This window comes from Eretmochelys imbricata, chromosome 27, assembly GCF_965152235.1.
Source record: "Eretmochelys imbricata isolate rEreImb1 chromosome 27, rEreImb1.hap1, whole genome shotgun sequence".
Lineage (NCBI taxonomy): Eukaryota > Metazoa > Chordata > Testudines > Cheloniidae > Eretmochelys > Eretmochelys imbricata.
This window is the reverse complement of record NC_135598.1, coordinates 9,523,412-9,543,280: the sequence shown is the minus strand read 5'-3', so window position 1 is coordinate 9,543,280 and position 19,869 is coordinate 9,523,412. Positions and strand designations below refer to the sequence as shown.

Genomic DNA, 19,869 nt, shown 5'->3' with positions numbered 1-19,869 from the left:
CATATTACATTTAGTTTTAGTTATATATTCAAATTGTGGCTACATAGGGCAGTAGATTAATTTAGAGCTGTACAAAAGTAAAATTGCAGTGGGCATATTACTAATGTATGTAATTATAATACTGAACACTGGAATGCCTATACATTTTGGTTCAGTAATTTCTCAAGGAAGTTCTACAGGTCGTGACTCATTTCAGTTTTCAATATTGTATAAACAAAAGTTGAAAACATTCGATTATATGAAAACAATAATGCAGAGTGGTAGGCTTGAAGTATTAAGCAATCAGGTGCACAGAGAGTTGCAGCCTAGCAGTCCAGGTCCATTTGGCCATGTCACATTCTGTAGCAGACAATCAACTCTGATGCACTGGAGAGACTGAGCCTATTCCTATTGCAGTTTTGAATGGATGTATCCCAAATTTGAAAAGATTCATTCTATCCTTGCTGATCTTGCTGGATACTGATGCAATTCTTTTCCCCAGTTTAAATCAGGCTTCAGCCAGTATTTTACCAGTGCCCTGGCCTAAACTAGTTTTCCCCAGGGAATTGCTAACCCTGTCAGTTTCCCCATCTACAAATAGTGGTGATAATTACTTATTTCACAGATGTGCTGGGAGGCATCCTTTACTCTTGTTTGCAAAGAGCTTTCAGTCAGTCAGATGGAAGGTACTGTTACCTCATTGGCATAACTTGCTTTAGGCACCACACTGGTTAAATCCACATTGAAAGTAAGGGTCAAATGAACATATCAGCATTTAACATACTGTGGAGAAGACCGGCCAGAAAGCAGATCAAATGCCTAAAAAATTAACATTTTAGTTGCAGATCCTAAACACTAGGGTTACATTTCCTTACTGAAAAAAGAAAAGGAGTACTTGTGGCACCTTAGAGACTAACCAATTTATTTGAGCATGAGCTTTCGTGAGCTACAGCTCACTTCATCAGATGCATACCACGGTATGCATCTGATGAAGTGAGCTGTAGCTCACGAAAGCTCATGCTCAAATAAATTGGTCAGTCTCTAAGGTGCCACAAGTACTCCTTTTCTTTTTGCGAATACAGACTAACACTGCTGTTACTCTGAAACATTTCCTTACTGGTGCCAATATGCTTTAAGAGACTATCTCCCACCCCAAAGGTACAAGGCAAAGGAATTCCTTCCCTTTCTGTTCAGAATGCCCTCCAACCCCTGAACTGCTTGTTGCAGCAGAGACCAGAACAGACAAGAATATATTTAAACAGGACAACGGAACTTGGAAACCAATTGAGAATTTCCTGCAAACAGCCCAGTAAGTAATAAACTGCTGGAGAATGAACACTCCATTAACAGTTTTAATGTGCTAAATAAATGGCTGGTTAAGTGAACAGATGCTCTTATCCTTCTAAATTCTTCCACATCTCCACATGCAGAACCAGTATCTGTTGCCATATAGTAATATTTACGGGTTGCTAAGAGTTCCTCAAAGTCTGGAGCCTTTCCATGCTACAGCAGAATGCTGTATGGCTCGCACTGAGCAAGTCCTCTGTGGGAGCACCCTTGACTTCTTGCTGTGGCACAGAGCCCATGAGTGTTATATAAGGATTTGGCCCAGAGCTGCAAGCCACCAAAAAAAAAAACACCCCTAACACTGAGCCAGTATTGAAGCAAAGCACCAGAGGCCATCTGCCTCCAACCAAGGCCAAGAGAATTCTAACTCCACACCAAACCAGAGTGAACTGAGGCTAAGTAGTAAGAGGGGAAGGTCTTCCTAGAAAGTTGCAGCGGAACAGAAGAAAGCTTGATGCCTTCTTTAACAATCAGTTTATGCAGCCCCAGTCCAGCATTCTGTAACCCTCCCCATACCTCAGACCTTGCAAAGGTACCTTCCATACCTGGGTAGCTTTGTCATTCATGCATGAAGCAAAAGCTCCATCAGCATCCCGTGGCCACTGTCCTAGGAGGTATGATCCAAGGATGGTATCTAGCGAAGAGGTGCGCCTCACTCTGGGCGCTCTGGTCCGGCATGTCTTTTCAACAGCAGTAGCACATGGAACACTAGCTAGAAGGAAAAAGCAGAAAAATATTAAGTCTCTGCCCATAACTAACACTTAGTGCTTTAAATGTCTTCCATTCGATACAGTGCAACCAAGTGAAAATCGGTTTCAGGGATGATGAGAGCAACCAGAATGACAGACAGGGATAGAGAAATTAGTTCAGTTACTGGAAGCAACAAGAGAAGTCCTATTATTCCTAATTAATCCACTGCACTCACGCCATTATAGTAGCAGAAGCTTGTATGCTCTCACTTGCCATCTCCCAGCCTGAATCTAGACAACAATGAAAGTCTTGTTACTCATGATCAACTGTCAGAAGTCACCATGGTTGTTGGTTAGTTGGGTCAGGGAAGGGAAATCTGCTTAAATGCCCCCACTACGGAGATCTATGCTAATGTTTATCAAAGTAAGATTCTCTTCTTAGTGCAGGAACTTTTATTTCAGTGCTGAAGTAGCTGCTTGACACTGTTGATCAGAAATTCCAATCTAACTTAAGAATTGAAGGTAGTCACAGCTCAATGGCATACTGAAATATTTGGCACATCTACAATATTTTTGCATTAATGCTGTACTGTGCAAACATCTATTAAGCCCTCATGGCAATGTTGCCTAGTGGCCCAAAGTACACTACTGAGTCAGAAAACCTAGGTTCTAATCTAAAACAATGACACTGCATGCAAGCTGGAGCCTGTGTGCCTCATTTTCCTTATCTGTAACAAAAGAAAAATTTACTTGAGGCACTTCGGGATCCTCCAATGAAAGGTGCTATGCAAGCGTTAAGTGAGGTGAGTAAATACATATCCCCATTTTACAGAGTAAATATGAAGCAGAAGGGTAAGTGACTTGGTCAGTGTCACAGCCAGAACTAAAATTCAGAAGAGTCCTGGCTCTCTGTTTCATGCTCAGTCCACTGGATGACTATGTTGCCTATTCAGAGAGCAATATTTTCACAACTGCAGCTTTATGACAAACAGAAAAGCTTCTGTAAACACCACCAGTGTAAGTTCCCATGTCAGTAACTGTGTGCACAGACGTGCTTCCATTTCATGCCAACAGCTAAGAGTACAGAATGCCAAACTTCTCTCTTGGCAGACACACTGAAAGAGGGAAGATGTTACATACAACCTCACCCCCCAGCATATTACATTCCTAGTCAGCTCTAAAGTAGGTGTGCTCTCCATGTGTGGCCTGACAGAACAGTGTAGTCCCCTTCTCCCTGGAACTGCAGTGCAGGGACAGAGAACAGCAGGGTTTTTATTACTGATGAAGTCAAATGAGCATTTTCTATTCTATAAAGAAACATGCAAGCTGAAGCCAACACTAGGGATTGTTTGCATTTAGTTTGATTAAACATGTAAATTAATATGCAAATTAGAATCAGCGCATTGGCCTCTTGGCAAAGAGTCAATGAGGCCTTGGACAGCCCTGGTTCAGGTTTTATATATACCCCCCAAATTCAGAGCCCAGTGGGTAAAAACAATTTAGCACTTGGTTTTAAAGTGTAAATTAAGCCTGTATTCCAGTATTAATATTTCTAATAATTCCAGTACTAATATTCTAGTAACCAAATGATTCAATATACAAAGGCTTGCAGTCCTTGCCACATGGCATTCTAAGTGCTCAGAAATGGCTGCCATCTGTTTACTAACCTGTGTGTTTCTGGTGAGATTCTCTATCAACTTAATCTGTGTCATCTAAAAATGACTTAAGTAATGGAAATTGAGTTCCAGGTGAGGCGGAACAGAAACAAAAAGCAACTTGCCAGAGAGGCCTGTGGTAGGGCTGGAAAAGATTTAATATTTGTACTGCAATAGGACCTAGCTCTCAAATGGGATTTTGAACGGCCCCATAGAAATATGAAGACATGGTCCCTGCCTCAAACAACTCTCAGTCTGAGAAAAACCACCACCCTAATTCTAGTTTAAAAACCTGCTCAAGTGTTAGCAGTTCCTTTCAGTGAGTCACTGCCCCACAGGCTGCATCACTTGCATCTCAATTATATATGGCATCAGCTGTCTCCTCAACTCATGCTGGTCCCCAAGAATAGGTTTCTGGCAGAAGAGGAGTTGAACATGCTACCATAATTGAACAACCCCTCATCACCACCACCCCAGAGTCCACTATATCCCAGAGATCCCAGCACAGGTGCTGACTTTCCAGTGTGCCAGCGGGTACTCGCCCCCCCGCTCTGCCCCCCAATCCACCCCTTCCTCCCCAAGTCCACATCCCCTTCCCACCTCTCCCCACTCCCTTCCCTGAGCACAGCACATCCTCGTTGCTCCCCCCAGAGCCTCCTGCACACTGTGAAACAGCTGATCATGGCAGGTGGGAGGCATGGAGACGGAGAGCTGATATGGGTCCCCCCCCCATGGGTGCTCCAGCCCCGGAGCACCCACTGAGTCGGCGCCTATGAATCCCAGAAACTCCCTTTACACCACCACTGAAGGTCCTCTGTGTTGCTATAGCCATCACCTGCTGATACATGAGGATGGATGCCTTTCCATTTGCAAACACTCAACTGGATTGTGGGGATGGTCTGGCAAATGTCAGCTCCGCTCCATTCTAAAATGGCTTCTACAGCATACATGAGAAATGAGTGTGGGCATGAACATGGTCTCTTAAGACAGCTATGCCTGTTGCACAGAGGAATCTCAAACGCACAGATTAAAGTCCTGAGGAGGGAATGTCTACTCAATATGTAAGTGGCCGTACCTCGATTCCTTCTCTCAGATGGAGCATCCTGCCACGCAGGAGGTCAATTCTGCAAGTGGACAGTGTCGTTCCCTTAAAGGCAGTAGCAATCTAAGATGGGGGAAGGGTGTGGGAATGGAGGCAGTCAGATGGCAGGGCTTGTGTTGGATGAGGGGTGCCCCCCCGCCCCTCCCAAGTCAAAGTGAATAGGCCTAAAAAAAGCATCAGAGACAGTAAAACAACATTTCCAGCATGACAAAGAGGGTGCATGAGAGAAGTCGAGGCAGGGTGGAGTGTCCTGTTTACAGCAGTTCTATTATCATCCTATTGCACTAAGTCCAAACAGCCCTGCCACCTGGCTGTAGGCTCTGGATTTGGTCCAACGCTAACTACACAGCCGACAAGCGTCAAGTTTGAGGGCTTTCGATTTTCATGCGACAGCAAAGCCACTCAAGATAACAGAACCGTCGCTATATCTCAGAGACCCACTTGGTTGTCTCTCACTGCTGCCCTAATAACTTTTGCATAGTCCCTTTTACTCACTCAGGTCAAGTGTGACCTCATCGTTAAGGTGGCTGCATTTTCAGTTTGTTTTTTTATACTAGAACTCTGGACTATCATGCACTGGGCTCTCAGCAAATATAGCTTTCCAGAGAGTTGTAGGAAGAAAAAGTGCCCATCTCATCTTTATCATCTGCAGGAGGACACATCAGATCCCTGGACAAACTTACTAAAAATCATTAAAGGGACATCAGCAAGACATTTCTAGCTGGAAATTTTGTACCCAATACAGTTAGAGGCAACACCTAATATACAAACAGAAGTTAGCAAAAATATTTCCAGTAGTTTTGCATTTGTATAGAGTTTATTTCACAATCCCCCTTATAGTTTCTCCCTTGCAGAGCTAAACCTTTTCAAAAAGGGGAGCAGAACAATGTTCTAAAAAGTTCAAGGACATGCAGTTTAATCAGACACTGAAGTCTTTTGAAACATGTCAACTCTTAAGATTAACTGTGTCCCTTTAAGGATCTAACAAATGGACAGAGCTTAGATAAAAGTCAAAGTTAAGGCTGAACTGATGCTACACTCATCTCACTGTGCCTGGCTGTTACAGGTATACAGTGGAGAAATTTTACTTGTGTGTGCTGTGATATGTGGGCACATCAAGGAGTTTGTTACAATTCTGAGCTCATTAGCTTAAAGAATCTAAACATTTAATGCAAGAGGTCTACCTTTTTAGAGGCTCTCATGAAAGTGAGACTCTAGTAGAGATACAGCCAAAGCCACTCCAATTCATGTGAGGATTACTAGGGTCAATAACTGATTTATGCAGTGCCTTCCAGCCAAGTATCCCAAAGCATGCAACAAGCTTTACAAGCTACATACGAACAGTTCACTTCACTTGGGCAGAAATTTTTCAAAGCATACTGTAAATACTTTATATCCAACTGAAACTACAGGAGGAATTTTAGGTAAATAAAATTCCAGCGGGGTGCTTGCATTCTATCATAGTTCTTGCAAACTACAACAGGTACTTTGATTTCAAGTCATCTAAAAAACCTCCCACAGCACAGTGAAACCTAACATCAAGATAGGCCATTGACTGAGTCCCTAAAAAGTGTGCCCCCCTCCTGAATTAGCAACAACAGTTTCTCCATCTGGATGTTCTTTGATGTTCTCCTTTCTAAGGGGTCACGTCCACACTGGAAAGCTGCATTGCTTTAACTAGACTGCCATATATACACCAGGCTAAAAAGTGTTCCATGGCCAAAAAAGTTTGGGAAATGCTGCTCTAGTCTAATGGACCACATTTTAGAGAAAACTCAGGAGTCCACAAACCACATTCAGGGAGACACTTCATCTGACATCACTTTAATTGCAGGCATCAGACCTCCAGATACCAACAGATATTTGCTACCTTAGTCCTACAGAAAGTCAAGATGTGCCATAAAAGCACTATCTAGATGTTTCTAGTGCAATGATCAGCAGTGAAAGCATTAATACTGACAAAGGTGATCAAAGCTGAAGCTTCAGTGTTGCATCCTATTAAGGAACGAGATATTGGCATCATTAAGTTATTTCAATTTTTTGGCAGACTCAAGACAATAGTGCATCATAGCTTAAATTGATAGACGTCTTTGCCACGAACAAGGCTAGAACATTTAATAACTGATCAGATTCTATAGATTTATTCTCAGTTTTCATTTAAAACTTGGCGTTTATATTTTGCAGACTGGGCAGGTGCAAGAAAGATTTGTAACTACATTTCAAGTTACACGGCAGTGCTGGCAAATTGCAGCATCCATTAATCCTGCTAGCATCATCTATCATCAGAACAAAGACTAAACCAAACATTTATTTCCCAGATGTGGCTCTTATCTTTCATATTCTGCAAGTGATAACCAAATCTACAAGAAGCTACTCTTTCCCTTAATGCCTCTCAATAAGAATATTCCATATGCTGCTAAAACAAAATATATCATTAGGTGCTCCCTCCTCTTCAAACTGCTGCCAGAGCACACCTTGATGACATCAAAAGGTTTGAGAGCAATTTAGTATTATGCAATATATAGGTCTTTATCTGGGAGTTCTGCAAAGCAGTGTATTAGTAACTTCACATGTCACAGTTATGATGAAGTTTAAAATCCTTGATCCATACTCCTGTGCTTAGCTCACAGTGAACTCTACAGAGAGGCCTAAGATTTTAGTCTGAAGGAATTAATAGGAATTTGGGGCATAGTCAGGAGCTGATAGTCAAGACTGGGATCAAGGTGAGATGTGGAGGTTGGTAGTGTTCAGGATTAAAGCTCACATGGATGTCACAGAAAAGATAGCGCTGTCTCTATGGAAGAGGACGATAGACAGGCCTTCTGAAGCAGAAGGGACAAAGGGCAGATCTAAAGTCTGTACCAGAAATGAAAGGAGCATTTGTAAGGGACCCCAGAAGAGAACATGCTGAAGATGCTGGCTTCTTGTTCAAGTCACTGAAAGGCAGAGCTATTTACATACTAATAAGCCCCTAATCACCATAGTATTGGAGGAACTCCCAAGTACAGGAAAATAGAAATAAACACTGAACTGGGTATGAAGAAAGGGATCCATGATGCAAGATAAGGAGCAGATTAGCTACTGAGGCATCTCAGAACAGCTGAAAACAGTAAGGTAGTGCTGATTCTAGGGAGGGAAGCCCGCTTTATCCAGAACATAGGTGTAGAAAAGGAAGACTATATTCACTAATAAATATTGGGGGGAGGGGGGTAAAGTCAAGTGAGACATCCATTGATAACTTATGTAAACCATGCAACAAACATGAGTAGGCAGACAAGAGAATAATTTGAACTGGAAGAAGGTTCTGCTAGGGGGCTTGTTCATGGTAGTGAAAGATTAAAAACCACCAGGTTACAGGGGGATTTAGGGAGAGGACAAAAATGCCCACCCCCACCCATTAGCATTAACATTTCTCTGTAGCACAATTAGCTGAAAACTTCCACAACTCTTGGCATACATTCTATTTTAAGATGAAGTCTCTGCACAAAGTAAATGTTCTACATCTCTACCTGTTTTTCCTCCTCCACCTTTAGAATAATAATCCTTTTACTTGTAAAATATTTACAACCAACAGGGTAAATTCACATACACAGATACACATTTCACACCCCTTTGTTCCATTTCAACAAACATATACAAACTGCACAGCCTTGGGAGCACTGAAATCCACTGCATCTTCCGGTAATTAGGCAGAAGCTGAGGTTAAACCACAGTACCCCTCCGACTCTTGCAAAAGATCTGTGCCCACAGTTCCAAAATACCCAGACTCCAAACTTCAACATGGTTTCAAGACCGCCAACTCCAAAATGCAACCCTCTGAAAAACATGCAAGAGCCTTCCCAGTCATCTAGCTTATGGGCTGAATCAGGTGGTTAAGCTACCATTTTGCATTGAAAGAGACAGTCCCTCCATGATCTTATGGAAAAGAATTTTCATTCACTTCATAGCCAAGGATAAGGAGCAGTGTATGACAAGAGGAGTTACCAGATTAGAGAGCTAGACTGACATTAGTTATGACCCAAATCAACTTCTGTAGGCACTGCTAAACTGGGCTGGAGTTTTAAGATCTGGCCTGCAAGCAAAACGGAAGAACTTGCAGTCTTTGTAACCATTTCCCTGGTTACAGACTATATTCGAATGCAGCTGGGGAAAGCTGTCCAAGGAAAAAAGCCATCTGCAGATGTAATTTAAGGAAATTATTCAATAAGGAATACTAGAAGTTCAGGCTTTTCTGTGGCATTCAATCAAATCGAAAGACAATGCATGCATTAAGGAGCAGCTCCGCTGAACACAAACACAAGTTACTTAGGGTCCAAGGCTGCAGCTAAACACCCAGTTACTGGAGGAAATGAGCTGAACTTTTCACCTTTTATCTTAATTCTCTAAAGCTTATTTTAGCATTAGAAAAAACAGCCAAACTTGAAATTTTTGGCTCCAAAGGACATTCTTAGACCTGGTCTGGTGTGAAGGCACTTTTCAATGGGGGCTTCAAGCAAGTGGGTCACTTATTCTGATGCACATATGCAGCACTTCTGGACTGGCTTTTATGCTCTGCAAGGTTAAGGGTGAGCTGGCAAAGAACAGGTGGGTTTCTGCCCCGATATGGACCATATAAAGGTTGCTTCAGAAACAGGTTTTTACTTGTTTTTAACATTTGAAATTTAGGTATTATTTATTCTTTTACCTAGTAGATTACAGATGACTGGAGAACTAGTAGGATTATGTCAAATACAGGAAGCGAAACCCTGAGCAACTGAGAGGAACCAATTTCTAGTCCTTGTTAAAGACTGGTTTGTTTTTGTTAAACCTATTTAAAATAAAACACCTGATAAACAGGAGTAGAGATCACTAAGATTCAACTTTGTCCTCAACTAAAGGATGAGGAAACACCCATTCAATCCTCTGAGTCCTTGGAAATATCCTAGTAAATACAGACCAGATTTGATACTGCTGATATTTCTACAGTTAAAAACAAACAGAAAAAACATGCAAGAAACCTTCCAGGCCTTGCCACCAGCTTTTGGTGTCCAACACCAAGACAGTAAGTAAATTTTGCAGAGTAGGAAGCATAGCAGAAGTTTACAAGTTATAGCATGACTCCAGCGCAAAAGTAAAAAAAGCAAGGAATTACAACACACAATATGTTACCAAAATCTCTCTTATGGCTTTGCTAATTTTGGGAAAAGAAGTGCGGCAAATGAGGTCAGCTTGCTTTTAAATCAAGGGTGGGCAAACTACGGCCAAGGGCCGCATCCGGCCCTTCAGACATTTTAATCTGGCCCTTGAGCTCCTGCCAGGGAGTGGGTTCTGGGGCTTGCCCTGCTCTGCATGGCTCCCGGAAGCAGCAGCATGTTCCCCCATCCATCTCCTATGCATAAGCGTAGCCAGGGGCCTCCACATGCTGTCCCTGCCCCAAGGGCCGCCCCCACAGCTCCCACTGGCCAGGAGCCATGGCCAATGGGAGCTGCAGGGGAGGTGTCTGCAGACAGGGCAGCATGCCAAGCTGCTTGGCTGTGCTTCCGCATAGGAGCCGGAGGGGGGATATGCCGCTGCTTCCGGGAGCTGCTTGAGGTAAATGCCACCTGGAGCCTACACCCCTGACCCCCTCCTGCACCCCAAACCCCTGCCCTGATCCCCCTCCCACCTTCTGAACTCCCTCCTGTACCCCCACCCCCAGCCCCAGCCCAGAGTCCTCACCCCTCCCCTGCACTTCAACACCCTGGCCCCAGCCCAGAGCCCCCTCCCACATCCTGAACTCCTCATTTCTGGCCCCACCCCAGAGCCCTCACCCCCTCCCATGCCCCAACCCCTGATTTTGTGAGCATTCATGGCCCGCCATACAATTTCCATACCCAGATGTGGCCCTCAGGCTAAAAAGTTTGCCAACCCCTGTTTTAAACATAACTAGTTTACACTGGGATTATTTATTTTTGTACCCAACTACTTGCCACAGGAAAAGTTATTTTTATTATGTATTATAATGCATTACAGTAGAGTCTAGAGGCCTCAGCTAAGATCAGAACACCAACATACTAGACGCCTTACAAATACAAGTAAAACAGTCCTTGGATTTAAGAGTTTACAGTCCCGGTCCCTAACAGATTACTGTCTCCAGTGCTTCTGGCTCTGTATCATATTAAAAGCAATGTTATTGAAATGTGTTGGTAGACCATTGGAAACTCTACTGTTTACATTCTGATGGAAAAGAAAGGATCCAGAGACACAAACCCAGAAGTCCATCTCAAGAGAGCAATTCAGATATCCCATAAAAGCCATTTCATTCCTTCAGGGCACACACTAATCTCAAATTTACCCAATAGAAGCAGAATTTTAAAGACTATCCTGAATTTTTAAAGCAGGGAGCAGCTTGTTTGATACAGAACTGTCAATACAAGTCAAAATTAATGACAGGTGGGATCACATCCTTATTTCCCCGTTCCCAGACTTGTAAAGAGGCCAGCCAGCAAGCTGAGAGCAGCAAGTTTACAGTGAACGTATGATCCATATCAACTGAAGACACCAACACTCTAAAGTGGCTCTAATTACACAGCTCATGACAAACTTGTTCTACACTTAACATTACACCACCTGTGTTTTGCATCTGGCCTCAAGTCAGAGCCTTATACTGTATATAGCCATACTTCATAGAAGATAAAGAGAACTGACTTGATTGCATAGGGCAAAGGTGAACTGCTTTTGTCTAGAGCAGCAGCAGCAAGAATATTAACTTCAAGATCTTCCCATCTTCAGTCCAGTCCCCAAGGATGTTCACTTTCTGGACAACTTCCTCCCTGTCCCTAATCCCTCAAATCCCGTCAATCCACACACACACTTGAAAAAGCCCTTAAGAAAGAGGGAAAAGCAGCAGGATGTCCCATGACTTTTGCAATAGTTCAGCTTTATTCCTTCAATTTAGCTGAGCAGAGTTTGTGTGCAAGTGTCTTTGCTGTGTGACATAGCACAGTATCATCCAAGTTATGCTCTGTTATTACTGAAGTTCATCCCATGAGTTCATAGTGTCTTGAGTTACACCTCCTACAATTACTGTTTTCTCACTTGGAGTGAAAGTGGATCAATACTCCTATTTTTGTATGGTTGACACAACCTGACCTGTTAATCCTGCCTGAGACATCCCTCATCCAATACACAGGGTTACAGGTAGACTGCCAATTAGACAACCATAGACCCACCCAGGAATCCAAGATCTGCTGAATGAAACCAGTCAACTTATTCCCATCACAGGGAATGATTCATTCCATACCTACTATAAACACATGCATGTGAAGCTTTATTATATAACCAGCCAACAGGCACATATTCCACCTGAGGAAAATATCAGACCAACAATGCGAGAAATTGAATACTGAAGGCCACTAAAGTTACTCCCATCATTACTAGCAACAAGATCCTCAGCCATGCTCACCATGGTATCAACATCACATGCACATATCTTCCAGAAGTCCAGAAATCCCTGGGAGGGAATATCAGAGTTAGCAGGTGAGCCATTACTGTAAGGACATCTAGCTTTTAGCCAACCTATATTAAACTGATCAGTTAATTTCCAGAATTCTTTATTTAAAGTAAAGAATAGCTGCAGCATATGCAGACTACAGGTGCCAGCATGAAATGTTTTACTGGATCTAAGTAATCACTCACACAAAGCAATTCCTTACCAGAGGACAGATGCATATTAAAGATGAGGGGTAGGCTGTGGGCCCCACTCTGACCATCCCTGCATAAATGCACCTAGGGAAGTTACAGGTGTTACTCAACAGCACAAAGGAAAACCCAAGAACAGCAAAACCACAAACACCTGGGCCACTATTTTGGTAGTGAAAGCCTTCATGTGTGTCCTCCGGGTGAACACAAACCCTGCAGCAAATGTCCAGTTAGTAAATCCAGAAACAGAGGCCTTCAAGTTAATTTTAGATCTTCTATGGCAGAGGTAAGGAGGAGGAGAAATATTAATTTATCAGGCTCTGCTCTATCTATACCATGTAGACAAAGTCCATTCACAATGCTTTCAAGTGGTAAACAGACATTTTTCCTCCTAAATGTTTTAAGTCTGTGTATGCTTGGCAGAATAAACTGCTTATGAAACCATGTCCCAACCAGTTTAAATCTACAATATTCACCAGACTTGGTTTCACACTCATGCCATGATAAATCTTGATTTGGTAATTTTCTCATTTCTTCACTAGTTTAGCAGGATCTACGCAGCAAGAAAAGGATTTGGCATCTCAGAAGCAGGCAAATTCAGACAGCAAGCTACAGAATCCCAGCTAGATGAGTCACCTCAGTTAATAGCAACTTCCTGAAAAGTTAAAGAACACTATATAATTCTATAAGCTACAGGACAGAGGAAACTTTGTCCTGGTGAAAAGGGAATAGTTACCAATAAGTGATCATGTCCATAATTCTTTTCTTTACCAATACAGCCTCTATTAAGCTGACAGGAGGTATGGAAATTGGCAAAAAGTCATCCCTAATCAAGGCTGTCCCCCAAGCACAGCTACATGCATGCACAGGTGAAGACACTCTGCCTGCAGCTCTACTCATCTCATACGATTTCCTCTCAGACTACGCTCTGCCACCAATAATTGACTTTTATGCCCTCCACCCACTATGCACTTTTTTCACACCACTCCCTATATGATAGTGTCTCTCCTCCAGTGGACCAAGAAACGTCCTCCCTTTCCTCCAAGACTCCCCTTAAAATGTGGTTTGTGACCACCAGCTTGCGCTGCTAACCCATCATCCCTGACTCACCACATGACCCTTTAACACAGCTTACATTATCGTATAAACAAAAGTTTGTTATTTTTATCATCATCACTGGAACTATTGGACTAAAGATCATTGGAACTACTAAGAAAACAACTATGAAGTCGCTTTGTTTTTATGGTGCACTGCTCCATCCCCTCCTTTTTTCTATGCGTTGTCTCAGACTGCAAGCTCAGCAGGGCAGGTAGTTTGTCCACTTACATTTATAAAGCACCATGTACACCAACGCTGCCACATACATTAAGTTCCAAGTTTTCTTAAGCAGCTGCCGTTTCCAATGGTCAGTCTGGCAAGGAGAAAGCTCAGAGGATCTCAACAATTTACTTTAGACAATTAGAAAGCCACGTTTAAGCCATCTGGTGCAAGATCTCCAGAAAGCCAAGACTGCTTGGTTCTCATCCCAGTAGATTCAAGGGCATGAAGCATGTAGAAATGTATTCATAAGTCCCTGTGGAGATTAGAGTCTGGATACTAAGAAGGGAAATTTTCCAGTTAATGTGGAGCTCAGAATATACTTTGGGGGAAACTGGAGCTTCACACAGCACAGCTTTGTTTATAGTGAACTAAAATAAACCTAAAAATTTCCAAGGAGCTGATTCCACCTTTGTGAGAACATAGGGTCGACTGTTACTGCACCTACGGAATTTTTGATAGCAGTCTCAAAGCCAATGAATCAGTGTAAAAGGAGACAGTAGAGGTGAGTCTGGCCCGTATCTGAATGGGATCTTCAAGACAGGGTAGTAATTTACCTACCTTACCAGCATAAACTACACCACTGAAGAGATAAGGGATGACTGAAACCATCATGGTTACCTTCACTGCCACACACTATAAACTTCAAAGCATGAAGACTTCTAAACACCAAGACAACAAACCCTAGTCTCAGCAGAATTGTTTGCCTGGCTTCTCCACTGCAGAATAGCTATGCAGTTTAGCAGAAGCTCTTTAAGGGGCAGATTCAACAGCTGCTCCCTATTTTATTTCAGCAGGATTTTCTGTGAACAGAGCAGCTGCAGAATCAGACTGGCTCGCAGACCATCTTCCCATGTGTCAGTCGAAGCCATGGAAAGACACACAGCTAGTACTGGAGAAACGGCTTCAGCTTTTTAAAAGTCACCCATCTCAGAAGGCCAGCAGTCAAGCCACTCACAAGCCATCCAATAAGCCAGGGCACAGGAACGAGGAAAAAAATTGATAGCAACAGATTTCAGCACTGAGATTCCAAGACTGCAGTGAAAGTTTTAGAGTTAGGAAACACTGATATAGTTTTTAGTTAAACCACAGCCAATTTACTGCAGTAGCTTCCACACATACAAATGGCAAATTGAAGCTTATTGTATGAACAGTGACTGGGGCACAGCTATGGAACTTTAAATACATCTCAAACTGTACATGAAAGCGATCAAGAGGAAAAATTCAAGCTGCCAGAGCATGAGCAGTGAGGGCACAAAGCCAGGAAGAAACGAAGACCAGCAATTCCTGTTTTTGAATAGACTGTCAGTGGATTTTCAGCCTTCTAACCCTCAGAAAACCTACAAGCATCCAATGCCATGGCACAGGGCAGTACAGAGCCACAATGAGACTCCACAATGCAGCCAGCAGAAAAAGCTAGCCTACATATGTCCTAATTTCTCAATAATGTTTTGCTTTAATTTTATGTGTTTTCAGACTGTCATATGATAAATTGCCATATTCACAGCAGTTTCATGTCAGTTTCAGTGTAGAGGTGGCATAGAGGGGGGGATTAGAGCTCAAAGAAATGTGCTGTTTATTTAATGAACTCATTTCAAGTGTAAATTGGGCATAATACTCTAATGGCTTCTCTGATCAATACTAATCCTCACAGTGGCAGAAAAAACAACTAGTACTATAAGCCTCATATAATGAAATGCACAACACTTGTGAGAATTAATGGCTGTTCCTCTTTACAAAAGTGATTGCTCTAACCCACCCTAAAGTAGATTTAAGAACTGGTGCATGAAACCAGATATAAAAGCATTTCAAACGGATGCTGTCAAGGTTGGTAGGCCAAAATTTGATCAATGTTCTTTACTATTTGAAAAGCCCATGTAATCCTGTGTTTAGTCCAAAAAAAGTGTTACACTGCTCTTTCAGTGTTTCATATAGTAAGGAAGATTTCAGCAGCAGCCCAGCACTCATGAGCAACCCTAAAAATAAAGCAGCAATCACACATGAAGGAAAAGCATTTCCACAAGCTCATATAAACCCTCCAAAAAGGTTATACTTCGTGATTTTTTAAAAAAAACTTTAGAGATACCTCGGCAATGCAGTTTTGGGATCCATTATGGTTTACAGTACATATGAATTTAAATGATTGCTTCTGTATCAAGTCAAGTGACCTCAGTAATAGGATGTGCTGTTCAACTCCAGATATAACTTTCAGTTTAGCTTCTTTTAATTGTGACCTAAAGCCATCTTAAAATAAGGCAACTTGTTATAATGCAAAAGCAAAGAACAAATTTCCCCTGCCTCAAACAGGCAAATGTGCAGAAGGGACCACAAGAGCCCAAAGATGAAAGCTCCTTATTTGTGCATGTAATTAGAATGCCCACATGGAATTTTAAACTTACTGCATCTACTGGAATGGTTTTAATGCAGTCAAAAATATCTTCATTAGTTTAGCTCTTGTTCACCTTCCTCCTTCTACTATATCTTTGCTTCTCATCCCAAATCCATCCCCCCTCCATATTTTTTCTCCCATATCTCACCCATTCCAGGTTCTCGTTACTCTCATTTCCACCCACTCAACTTATATTTAAAAAGCACTCACAATTACATACTCATTTTATGTACTTTTCTTACATTGATACTCTGAAAAGAGACTTCCCTCATGGAATCTAAAAGTGCTTTACAAAGGTTGGTAAATATCCCCATTTTACAGATGTAGGAACCAGCAGTGTGATTTTCTCAAAGTCAGTTTGAGAGGTGGAAACAGAAAACAAGCCCCAGAGCTCTGGCCAATACTATTTCCCTTCACACAGTACTTAATAAGGATTCAAATTACCTTCCTCTAAAAAAATAACTTGCACCACTATATAATTTCAGTTTAAACCTGAGTCGCAGCATCAGCCATTTGAACTCTATGTACTCATAGCTTGGGCCAAAGTCACTCTGCTCAGACTGAGGATATGGTTAGAATAGAAAGACTGTAAGCTGTAAAAACAGGAGTACTTGTGGCACCTTAGAGACTAACAAATTGACTTGAGCATAAGCTTTCGTGAGCTGCAGCTCACTTCATCAGATGCATGCAGTGGAAAATACCTTATGCTCAAATAAATTTGTTAGTCTCTAAGGTGCCACAAGTACTCCTTTTCTTTTTGCAGATACAGACTAACACAGCTGCTACTCTGAAACCTGTAAGTTTCATCAACCAGAGAGCATGTTTAGACTAAGATGCAGGGGCTTTCCACCCACACCCTTCAGGAAAGCAGCGACTACAGTTCAGATTTAAACTCAAAACTAACTTTGAAGCCAAGAATGGAGATTCTAGAAAGCCAAGATCACCAGAGTTGCTGTTCCCTCCTCCCTTTCTCAGCATACAGATCCTTCCATCAAAGATTGTGTAGCTAACAAGTTTTGATCCCTATGCTGAGTGGGATCATTGGTCAGTTTGTCCTCCATCTTGCCAAGTTGATAATGGCACACTTAATAAAGCTTTTCATCTTCTCTTTACAAACATTAAGTAATCCTCCTAACCATCCCTGTGAGGGAAAGTACCTTATTTCCTTTTTAAAGATGGGAAATGGAAGGCAAAGAGCTGGATGCACTTGTAGAGTTATGTCACCACAGGTGGACATTAAGCATTTTATCACACACTCACCATGTTAATTAGCCACTACAAGTAAGCTATTTTCCCACCATTAAAAGCCAGTCACCACAAAGATTCCAGGCTCACCTACAACTCAGGCACACACTATGCAAAACTGAATCTTACCTAAGCAACCAAGTATAAGCCTCTCCATCACAACCCTCAGGCAAGAGCCAGCCAAGGTGCTTTGCCATATGCCCCAATGGCTAGATTAGGCTCTGCAGGAGTATAGCTGAGGATGCTTTACTGGGTGGGAAAAGGGCCTGGCTTTGTTCAATAGCAGCTTTTGGTCTTTTTTTTTGATCTTCTTCCTTGTGTAAATCCCATCAAATGGAGTCTGCTCTACAAGTCATCTCTCTCCAAATTAATCTATTTAGTGCCATATCCTGTATAGCCCCCCATGCCAAAATAAAGGTCTTCTTTTATGAGATCCCACCACTTCTTGCCTAGGCCTCTCCTTTTCCTTCAATCTTGATCTGTTCAACTCTTACCCACCCCAGTCTGCTTGCGGTGCTACATAATAATTACCCCTGCAGGCCCACACACCTGTTTACTGCACATGCAAGAGAAGAAAGAACTTGGGCTGGCAACAGAGACAGAAAGGGGCCCCTAAATGGCAATAGGTGTACAAACTCTCCTGGCCAGTTGTCAGCTGGGAACCGTCCACAGGGAGAGCCGGGGTGAGCCGGGCACCCCAGCAGGAAGCTGAACGGCCGCAGATAAAAGAGATCGGGGTCTGCTGCAGGGGGTGCACCCCAGGGCCCGACCAGCCCCGGCGGCGCTGCTGCGGGAGGGGGGTGCTGCGTCGGAGGGCTGGTCACGCACAGCTGGGTCCTAAAGCACGTGGCAGGTGGGGGCGCGCGCGGGCTAGCGGGGCCCCCAACTGACACGGGGGGGGTGCAGAGAAGAGAACTCGTAGGCGGGGGGAACTCTCCCGCCCCAACGGCCCCCCAACCCCTCGCTCCGCGCGCCCGCCCCCCGCCCGGCCCCAACGGCCCCCCAACCCCCCGCCCGGCCCCAACGGCCCCCCAACCCCTCGCTCCGCGCGCCCGCCCCCCGCCCGGCCCCAACGGCCCCCCAACCCCTCGTTCCGCGCGCCCGCCCCCCGCCCGGCCCCAACGGCCCCCCAACCCCTCGCTCCGCGCGCCCGCTCCCCGCCCGGCCCCAACGGCCCCCCAACCCCTCGCTCCGCGCGCCCGCTCCCCGCCCGGCCCCAACGGCCCCCCAACCCCTAGCTCCGCGCCCCCCCCCGCCCGGCCCCAACGGCCCCCCAACCCCTCGCTCCGAGCGCCCGCCCCCGCCCGGCCCCAACCCCTCGCTCCGAGCGCCCGCCCCCCGCCCGGCCCCAACGGCCCCCCAACCCCTCGCTCCGAGCGCCCGCCCCCCGCCCGGCCCCAACGGCCCCCCAACCCCTAGCTCCGCGCCCCCCCCCGCCCGGCCCCAACGGCCCCCCAACCCCTAGCTCCGCGCCGCCCCCCCGCCCGGCCCCAACGGCCCCCCAACCCCTAGCTCCGCGCCGCCCCCCCGCCCGGCCCCAACGGCCCCCCAACCCCTCCCTCCGCGCCCCCCCCCGGCCCCAACGGCCCCCCAACCCCTCGCTCCGCGCCCGACAGCCCAGCCCTCTCCCTCCTATTCCCCCACCAGCACCAGGGCTCGCCGCTCGCCCCCCAGTTTGCTGCCCCCCCTCAGGCCCCCGTTACCTGCCCGGCCGCCGTCTCCGCCTGCCCCGCGCCGCTGCTGCAGCTGGAAAGGGATGGTGGCCCTCAGCGGCTGCAGCCCCCCCACTCCGCCGCGGCAGCAGGAGGCCCCGGCAGCCCCCGCCATCCCCAGCTCGGACCCAGCCTCGCCCGCCTCCTCCCGCGAGCCCCAACAGTAACCAGCGAACCCCCCTCGCGCTGCCACTTATCAGCTCTTCGGGGGCCGAGCGGACCAACGTACCCCGCCGCCCATTGGGCCCCGGCGGCTGCCAGCTCCGCCCACCGGCCAATGGGGGGCCGCCGCCACGCCCCGAGCCTTGCCTGGGAAGGAGGAGACCTGCAATGGTCCCGCCCCTTACGCGGGGTCCAATCAGAAGAGCCAGAAATGATAACATCCCAGTCCCTTCCTATCCCGACCAGAGAGCAATCAGAGGAGAACCAGATGGGCAACCCACCCTTCCCAAAGACCAATCAGAAAAGGAGCAGCGTACGTAGACCCTGCCTTTCTTCCGCATCCAATCGGAATTCCAATTACCCCCCCTCACTCCAAGCACCAATCAGAAACGCAGGACATGTTTGTGCCTCAATCCCCGCCCCCGTGCCCAATCAGGAAAGCAGGCGGTACTAGGGTCCTGCCCCCACCCCAAGATAGACCAGGGGAGCGCTGTCGTTTAGTGCCTGCCGGCTGGTTCGCATCTCAGGGGAGAGAGCGAGTTTCTTTTTCACTTTTAGAGCCAGCTCCTGCAGGGCAAGAGGGTGAGGCCTACACCAGGACCACGTGGGGAAG

General features: G+C 45.2%; 1 protein-coding gene across 1 annotated transcript in view; it reads right to left on the bottom strand.

Moving 5' to 3' along the window:
* Positions 1-19,477, bottom strand: part of FAM117A (family with sequence similarity 117 member A) — a 30,041-nt gene extending 10,564 nt beyond the window's left edge. Inside the window, 3 exon segments of the mRNA XM_077806178.1 lie at positions 1,872-2,038; positions 19,086-19,285; positions 19,287-19,477. Of these exon segments, the coding sequence (XP_077662304.1) occupies positions 1,872-2,038; positions 19,086-19,285; positions 19,287-19,477 (558 nt within the window).
* Between the last annotated feature and the right edge of the window lie 392 nt (positions 19,478-19,869).